Source organism: Aotus nancymaae, unplaced genomic scaffold, assembly GCF_030222135.1.
Source record: "Aotus nancymaae isolate 86718 unplaced genomic scaffold, 86718_ANA_hifiasm-v0.15.2.pri h1tg000138l, whole genome shotgun sequence".
Taxonomy (NCBI): Eukaryota; Metazoa; Chordata; class Mammalia; order Primates; family Aotidae; genus Aotus; species Aotus nancymaae.
The window spans coordinates 1,881,931-1,890,917 of NW_026988553.1; the positions used below are offsets into that span (position 1 = coordinate 1,881,931).

The window sequence follows — 8,987 nt, forward strand, 5'->3', positions numbered from 1 at the left end:
TCCGGAGGTAAAGACATCTCTGTTGCACGTTTACAGCAATACATTATTTGACTGAGAGTGGTCGCATCAGATGGAGAGTAAGTTAAGAGACTGCCTTCCTTCTATGTAAGTGTGAAAAGGCTCATTCCTCAACTCAAGTCAATCAGTTTTTCCACTTCCTGTTCATTCCTTAACCCCTAACAACCTGGCTTGTAACTCCTTTCCACAGTAGTGCTTGTCTTTGCAAACTGACCATCAACACTGCTAATTGCCAAATCCAAGATGGCTGTTTCCTTGCTTACCACTTTTCCTGATGTCCTCGTGATGCTCCCTCGCCAGGGTCTCTTCCCACCTCTGCACTCCTGAGGCGTTGTGTTCGCAAAGTTAGCACAACACACAGTTCTTATATTACTGCTTGAATTATTTATATAGTTTTATGGCATGTATGTTTTACGTATTCATTCGCTCATTTCACGATATTGATATAGACTAGGTAGGCAGAGGGCAGGACACCAGGGAGAAAGCAGTGAGCAAGGTCAAGGAGATGTCTGAGGGGACCCAACAATCCAATGAGAAATACAGAGGAGAAAACACGAAGTTACAACAGAGTACAATCAAAACTTTGAAAAGATCCACGTTTTCCTCCCTTGCTAGATTTCAAGCTCCTTGAGTATAAAACCTATGGTTTTTTTTTTTTTTTTTTTTTTTTTTGTAGAGTTGGAGTGTTGCTACGTTGCCTAGTTTGGTGTCAAATTCCTGGCCTCAAGAGATCCCTCTGCCTCCCCAAGTGTTGGGATTACAGGCAAGAGCCACTGCACCCAGGTATTTTTTTTTTTTTTTTTACACCAGCGACTTTTTGTGTAAAAGAACACAGGACCTAAATGAAAGTAGCAAGTCCAGTCAAAAGAAATGTCATGAAAATCAATGGTCTTGTCCTTCAAACCTATCGGGACAATTACGCTTCCAAAGAGGTTGAGGGAAATGCCAGCGTTTGCAATCGTTTCACAAAAGAGCTCTTCACGAGTTTGCGAGGAAGCCATGGTGATGAATGTGCCACCACCAAACGCTAGGGATGGGCCCCAAATGAATTTTGCACGTTCCCAAAGTCTCGACTATCCAGAACATACTTACACTCGTCGGGGAAGGGCTGGCTCATTTTACACAGAGGGGCTTTCTCATTAATTCTGGAAAGGAGGTGGCTCCCCGCTAAGGTCTGGGCGCAGGAGGAGAGCTAATCAGCTTCACGGGTGGTTGCTGCTTTCCTTCTCATCTTCTTTAAGATATTTCTGTCAAACAGCTCTTTCTCACGGTAATGCACAGGTGGCCCTCGCAGGTACTTCTCCTCTGCTGCCTTGTAATCCAGCCCATCGATTGCGGCGATGGCACAAATGATGGCCTCCGGCAGAAGAACTTCCAGAACAAAATTGACTTTGTCGTCCCTTATCCGAGTCAGCATGGTCTTGTCCATTTGCTTGTAGATTTCTTGTAAATGCTTGGTCACGACTTCCAACTGGTCGTCATCCTCCAGGTATGTTTCAAAGCAGAGCAAGTCCCTGCGTGGGGTCAGAAACGCGGTCAGCCACCTGGACTGCTTCCTGCCTTGCAAGATGTCCAGGAGGTGGGGGTCGGCCCCCTTTTCCCTCACGATGAAGTCCACCAGCTTCCGGTTGTCTCGGTCCCGAGCGGCCCTCATCCGGTCCGGGAGGATTTTCTTGCAAGGCCTCTTCCCGCCCAGGGAGGTCTCCTCCTCCCAGTCTTCCAGGTCGGCATAATTGACCTTCGGGAAGTCAATCTGCAGGTCTCCCTCTCGGACGGCTCTCCTGATGGGGTAGCTGACGTCTGCAGTGTAATAGTCCAGGAAGGAGCCCTGGAAAGAACCCCGGACCAGCCCTTCTCTGTAGTGGGAAATCAGTGAGAAGCACCAGTCGACGCTTTGCTTGTATGCCTTCTGGGCCCTCTTCAGCAGTTTCTCTTGCTCCTTACAATCCAGGTGCTTCAGCCTTTGAATAGGAACTTGAATGCCACGATTTCCATGGTGCAGGTTGTCGTCCAGCAAGAGCACCCTCGCGGTCTCCTCTGTGTTGCTGACACTCTTGACCACTGCTGGCCAAAACGGATGGTCTTGAAATTTGAACCAGACCAGCGTTCCCCTTTCAATGGGACGTGGCTCCCGTGGAAGAGCAAGGCTGGCGGGCTGCCCATCCTGTTTTCCGCCAGCCCTCTGAACGGCGGTCACGGGATTAGCAACCTTAGCGTCACCAGGGGGCTGAGGTCTTCGAGGTCTCCTCTGAAAATTTGGACCCGGAAGCTTCCTTTTTCTCTCGGCAATCCGCAGTGAAGAAGGCAGCCTGTGCTGAGGGGACCCAGAGGATGGGGCCAGACCTGCCCAGCCTGGCTTCCAGGCACCCTCTCCAGGGTCCTGAATGTCCCCCGAGAAGGGAGAGCATTCAGGGGAAGCAGCCAGGGTCTTCTTTGGGCGGCTGTCCAGTGTGTCTTCCTTCAGAGCGGGCGGCGCAGGGCTGGTGAGACCTGGGGGCCAAGATGCACCCTTCCCCATTACTGTGGGAGGCAGCGACGTAAGAGTTGAGGCGTTGGCTCTTTTCTTGCCTTTTATCTCACAACCGTGCAACGGAAGTGTCAGGGAATCCTGGCCGGCACGGCAGCTTTGCAACGCCTGTGCTTGCATTCCACCTGGAGTAGGAGCAATGGCCATACGTGTCTGTGACCCGTCACCGTGCGGGGCGCCTGGAGTAGGAGCAATGTCCGTGCGTTCTCCTGAGCTGTCAGTGCGCAGGGCATCTGGAGCAGGAGCGATGGGCTTGAGTTTCCATGAGCTGTTACCACGCAGGGCCTCTGGCGTAGGGGCAGCGGCCGTGTGCAATGGTGAGCCGTCACCGTGCAGAGCGCCTGGAGTAGGAGCAATGTCCTTGTGTGCCTGAGAGCCTTCAGTGCACCGTGTAGGACCAATGGCCATGCCTTCTCCTGGGCTGCCACAGTCCAGGGCGCCTGGAGTAGGAGCAAAGGCTCTGTGCACTGGTAACCTGTCACTACGCTGGGCGCCTGGAGTAGGAGAAATGGCCATATGCGCTTCTGACCTGTCACCCTGTGGGGTGCCTGGAGTAGGGGCAATGGCCGTGCATGCTGTTGAGCTGTCACTGTCCATAGCGCCTGGAGTAGGATCAATGGCCGTGTGCGCTGGTGAGCTGTCACTGCGCAGGACGCCTGGAGTAGGAGCAATGGCCGTATGTGTCTGTGACCTGTCACTGTGCAGGGCACCTGGAGTAGGAGCAATGGCCGTGCGTTCTCCTGAGCCGTCACCGCGCAGGGCGCCTGGAGTAGGAGCGAAGGCCTTGCGTTTCTGTGACCTGTCACCACGCAGGGTCCCTGATATAGGGTCTATGGCCATGCGCGATGGTGAGCTGTGGCTGCGCATAGCGCCTGGAGTAGGAGCAACGGCCGTGTGCGCTGGTGAGCCGTCACCGCCCAGGGCGCCTGGAGTAGGAGCAATGGCCCTGCCTGCTGGTGAGCTGTCACCGTGCAGGGTGCCAGGAGTAGGAGCAATGGTCTTGCGTTTCCGTGACCTGTCAGACCTGTCACCTCGCAGGGCACCTGGAGTAGGGGCCATGGCTGTGCACGCTGGTGAGCCGTCACCTCCCAGGGCACCTGGAGTAGGAGCAATGGCCTTGCATGCTGTTGACCTGTCAACGCGCTGGGTGCCTGGAGTAGGAGCAACGGCCGTATGTATCTGTGACCTGTCAGCACGTGGGGCACCTGGAGTGGGAGCAATGGCCTTGTGTTTCTGTGACCTGTCACCGTGCAGGGCCCCCGGAGTAGGGGCAATGGCCGTGCACATCGTTGAGCTGTCACTGCGAATAGCGCCTGGAGTGGGAGCAATGGCCGCGTGCGCCTGAGAGCCATTGCCCTGCAGGGCTCCTGGAGTAGAAGCAATGGCCATGTGCGCTAGTGACCTGTCACCGCCCAGGGCGCCTGGAGTAGGAGCAGTGTTCGTGTGCGCTGGTGACCTGTCACTGCCCAGGGCGCCTGGAGTGGGAGCAATGTCCCTGCGTACTGGAGACCCATCAACGCGCAGGGTGCTGGGAGTAAGAGCAATGGCCTTGCGCTTCCGCGACCTGTCAGTCGTGTCACCATGCAAGGTGCCAGGAGTAGGAGCAATGGCCTTGCGTTTCCGCGACCTGTCAGTGCTGTCACCATGCAAGGTGCCAGGAGTAGGAGCAATGGCCTTGGGTTTCTGTGACCTGTCAGACCTGTGACCTCGCAGGGTCCCTCGAGTTGGGTCAATGGCCATGCACAACATTGAGCTGTCACCGCGCATAGTTCCTGGAGTAGGAGCAATGGCCGTGTGCGCCTGAGAGCCGTCACCGTGCAGGGCTCCTGGAGTAGAAGCAATGGCCGTGTGCGCTGGTGAGCTGTCACCATGCAGGGCACCTGGAGCACGAGCAGTGTTCGTGTGCGCTGGTGAGCTGTCACTGCCCAGGGTGCCTGGGGTAGGAGCAATGGCCCTGCCTGCTGGCGAGCTGTCAATGCGCAGGGGGCCTGGAGTAGGAGCAGTGGCCTTGCGTTTCCCTGACCTGTCGGACCTGTCGGACCTGTCACTGGGCAGGGCATCTGGAGTAGGGGCAATGGCCGTGCGCGCCGTTGAGCTGTCACCGTGCATAGCGCCTGGAGTAGAAGCAACGGTTGTGCACGCCTGAAAGCCATCGCCCTGCAGGGCTCCTGGAGTAGAAGCAATAGCCATGTGTGCTGGTGACCTGTCATCATGCAGGGCGCCTGGAGAAGGAGCAATGCCCGTGGGCGCTGGTGAGCTATCACTGCCCAGGGTGCCTGGAGTAAGAGCAACGGCCTTGTGTTTCCGTGACCTGTCAGTCCCGTCACCTCGCAGGGCACCTGGAGTAGGGGCAATGGCCATGCGTGCCGGTGCGCTGTCACTGCCCAGGGCTCCTAGAGTAGGAGCAACGGCCTTGCGTGCTGCTGACCTGTCAGCGCGCGGGGTGCCTGGCGTAGGAGTGATGGCCTCGTGTTTTCGTGACCTGTTGCCACGCGGGGCCCCTGGAGAAGGGGCAATGGCCATGCGCGGTGTTGAGCTGCCACTGTGCCTAGCGCCTGGAGTAGGAGCAATGTTTGTGTGCGCCTGAGAGCTGCCACCTTGCAAGGCGCCTTGAGTAGAAGCAACGGCTGTGTGCGCTAGTGACCTGTCACCGTGCAGGGCACCTGGAGTAGGAGCAATGCCCGTGGGCGCTGGTGAGCTGTCACCGCCCAGGGCGCCTGGAGTAGGAGCAATGGCTCTGCGTGCTGGTGACTTGTCAACGCGCAGGGTGCCAGGAGTAGGAGCAACGTCCTTGCGTTTCTCTGACCTGTCAGACATGCCACCTCGCAAGGCCCCTGGAGGAGGGGAAATGGCCGTTCCTGCAGTTGAGCTGTTACTGCCCGGGGCGCCTGGAGTAGGCGCGATGGCCTCGTGCGCCTGAGAGCCATCACAGCGCAGGGCGCCTGGATTAGAAGCAATGGCCACGTGCGTTGGTGACCTGTCACTGTGCAGGGCACCTGGAGAAGCAGCAGTGGCCGTGCACGTCGTTGAGGTGTCACTGCGCTTAGTGCCTGGAGTAGGAGCAATGGCCGTGTGGGCCCGAGAGCCGTCGCCATGCAGGGCGCCTGGAGTAGGAGCAGTCGCCGTGCGTTCTCCTGAGCTGTCACCGCACAGGGCACCTGGAGTCGGAGCAGTGGCCGTGTGTGCTGGTGACCTGTCACCATGCAGGGCGCCTGGAGAAGGAGTAATGGCCGTGCACCCTGGTGAGCTGTCACCGTGCAGGGAACCTGGAGTAGGAGCAATGGCCATATGAGTCCGTGACCTGTCAATGCACAAGGCCCCTGGATTGGGAGCAATGGCCCTGTGTTTCTGTGACCTGCCACCGCACAGGGCCCCTGGAGTAACAGCAATGGCAGCGCGTGCCCACGACCTGTCCCCGAGCAGGGCGCCTGGAGTAGGGGCTATGGCCCTGCGTGCCCGTGACCTGTCACCGCGCAGGGCACCTGGAGTAGGGGCAATGCTGACGCCCACCCGTGACCTGTCCCCGCACAGTGTGCATGGAGTAGGGGCAATTCCCCTGCGTACCCGTGACCTTCCACTGCACAAGGCGCCTGGAGTAGGGGCAATGGCCCTGCTCGCCCCTGACCTGTCACTGGGCAGGGCGCCTGGAGTAGGACCAGCGGCCGTGCGTTCTCCTGTCCTGGCACTGAGCAGGGCACTTGGAGTAGCAGCAATGGCCCTGCGCCACAGTGACCTGTCCCCGCACAGGGCATCTGGAGTAGGGGCAATGCCCGTGCTCGCCCGTGACTCGACCGCTGCACAGCGTGCATGGAGTAGGGGCAATGGCCCTGCGTGCTCCTGACCTGTTACTGAATGAGGCACCTGGAGTAGGGGCGAGGCTGGCGCGCGCCCGTGACCTTTCACAGTGCAGGGTGCCTGGAGTAGGGGCAACGGCGGTGCGCGCTGGGGACCTATAACCGCGAAGGATGCCAGGAGTAGGGGCGTGGCCGGTGCGCACCCGTGACCTGTAACCTCGCAGGGTGCCAGGAGTAGGGACAATGCCCGCGCCCACCCGTGACTCAACCCCGCACAGCGTGCATGAAGTAGGGGCAATGGCCCTCCGTGCTCCTGACCTGTCACCCAATAAGGCACCTGGAGTAGGGGCGAGGCTGGTGCGCGCCCGTGACCTTTCACAGTGCAGGGTGCCTGGAGTAGGGGCAACGGCCCTGCGTGCCCGTGACCTGTCCCTGCACAGGGCGCCTGGAGTAGGGGCAATGGCCCTGCACGCCCGGGACCTGCCACCGCGCATGGTGCCTGGAGTAGGGGCAATGGCTGTGGGCTCCTGTGACCTGTCATCCCGCAGGGCACGCTTACTCTCTGAAGGGACCGTCGGTGATCTTGGGTTTACCCTCTTCCCAAGACTCTTCCTGAAGTCGCGTGTGCATCTCCCGTGGTCTTCACGAGGGAGGGAACCGGCTGGCTTTTCCGGCGCCTTTTGAGAAGGCTGAGAGGGCGTGGTGCTCTCTTGTTCATGTGGTTTTCTTCCTCCACGCAGATGTGTTCTCTCGTTCAGCATCTCCAGGACCTCCTGAAGGGTTCCTCTGTACCCCAACTTCTCTCCGGGTGGGGCACCGACCATCCTCTGTGCCGCTGCAGAGGCGGCAATGTCTTCCATTTCAGACTTAGTTGGGGCCTTCACGTCTGTGCTGCTCACCTTGATTTCTTCATCTACTGCGAGGATTTGAACTTCTAGGGAAGGTGCCACTTGACGCATCGTTTTGGTGAAGTCGCACGTGTGCACAAAACCTTTGCTGGCCATAGGCGGCCTTTCCAAGAGCATAGGATGTACTCGGAGTCCATGATGAGCTGAGTCGTGCGTGAAGAGGTAGCTAAGGGAGGCCGAGGGGTCTGCCCGCCACACCCTCTTCTACCGCAGGTCTCTCCTAAACCAAGCTGCTCTGCAAAGCGTCCTTTGCCTTCGGACTGCAAAGGGCGTGTAGGGTGGCTGGGCTGTGTTCCTCCTCCTGAATCTCCCTGAGACACTTGAACTCGTGTTTCCAGTGGGCAATGCTGGAGTCAACTGCAATGTGGAGAAGGGAGAGCAGAAAGGTATCAGAAAACATCCTTTTGTGAAATGCGAAGCACCCCGCTCAGTGAGGTGAATAAAATAAGGAAAGGTGACAAGCGAGCCTCAGACAGAGGGATAGACAGATGGCAGTTATTTGGGAACATCCAGAAGGTGCACAGGAGCTTTCTGACACACCAAACCCAAGGCTTCGTCCTAATTTTAGCAATTCCATATTGAGGAGCACCTGTATGGGGAGGTGGGTGTCCGGACAGGGGCCCCATGCTTCTTATTGAGTATTCTGCGCCTTTTGGCTCCTCGGGAGGGAACCTAGGGAAATGCTTCATGTTTTCATTTCCAGGCTGACCAGTATGGAGCCGTGCACCCCAGGAAGCCCGAGGAGCTCTCCCACATGCAGATGCTGGGTGTCGGCACCGTGTCATGTGCAAGAGCACGAACTTAGAACCCAGAGCTGCGTGGAGATCATGCTGGTGATTACTGGCTATCATCGGTCATGAGGATCGCTGCAGGCACCGGTCACTGGCTGCCACCTGCACCTCTCTGCCGTGGCTTTAAACTTTTGCCCGCCAACACCAAATCTGTGACTCTTACACTGACAACAAGGGTCTGTACAACGACAGGCAAGGAAAATTCCACTCCGAAATGTCAGCATGAAATGAATGCAAGTGAATGTTTAGTAAGTGGGGAAATCTTACCCAGTGTCACATGGATCGCAGCAGGTTTGGTTCTGTGAGCTGAATCTCTTGCTACTCACACGGCAAGCGCTGGTGTGGAGACCCTTCAGCCCCGCTCCATGCTGCTGAAGAGTGCTATTCTTCTGGCGTCCCAGTGGCACCACGTGTAGATGCTCAGGACCTATGCACTCCCAATGTCAATCTGGAAACGCAAACACAGATAGGAAATTAAGCCAATCAAGTGATTTATCCAGTTCCCCTCCCCAACTCTCGAATGCACGCCCTTTTGAAACGGAACTGATGTCTTCATCTCAGGCATCATGTAGACGTCATATTTGTTTTCTTCTTTTGCATCTCAAAACATTTCCCTGTTACGCCACTTAGTGTATGCTAGTCTTTTTCCATTTCAGAACCGTGGGAACTACTGCTTTCCTGATAGCATCCGCCTAAGATACATGGATTCAATACTAGCAGTCTCTCTCTGTCTCTCCCCCTCTGTGTGTGTGTGTGTGTGTGTGTGTGTGTGTGTGTGTGTGTGTAATGAAATGTGCTCAACGAGATTGATAGAATAAGAAAACGTGACAGGTGATCTTGCCTTGTTACTGTGTTTCTGTGATTCTCAACATGAAACGGGTTTGCACAGAATACGAAACGTGTAGACAGACATATGAAAGGGTCACCACTCGCAGAAGCTCACTCTACG

The 8,987-nt window shown here is 56.8% G+C and overlaps 1 protein-coding gene across 1 annotated transcript; it reads right to left on the reverse strand.

The window, feature by feature from the left end:
- On the reverse strand, window positions 1–8,671 carry LOC135272838 (PWWP domain-containing DNA repair factor 4-like). The gene is given in 4 exon segments (XM_064371512.1): window positions 1–6,339; window positions 6,407–7,303; window positions 7,306–7,604; window positions 8,306–8,671. Coding segments are annotated over 3 exon segments (6,105 nt in total). The 5' UTR covers window positions 7,385–7,604; window positions 8,306–8,671; the 3' UTR covers window positions 1–1,210.
- Window positions 8,672–8,987: the final 316 nt, after the last annotated feature.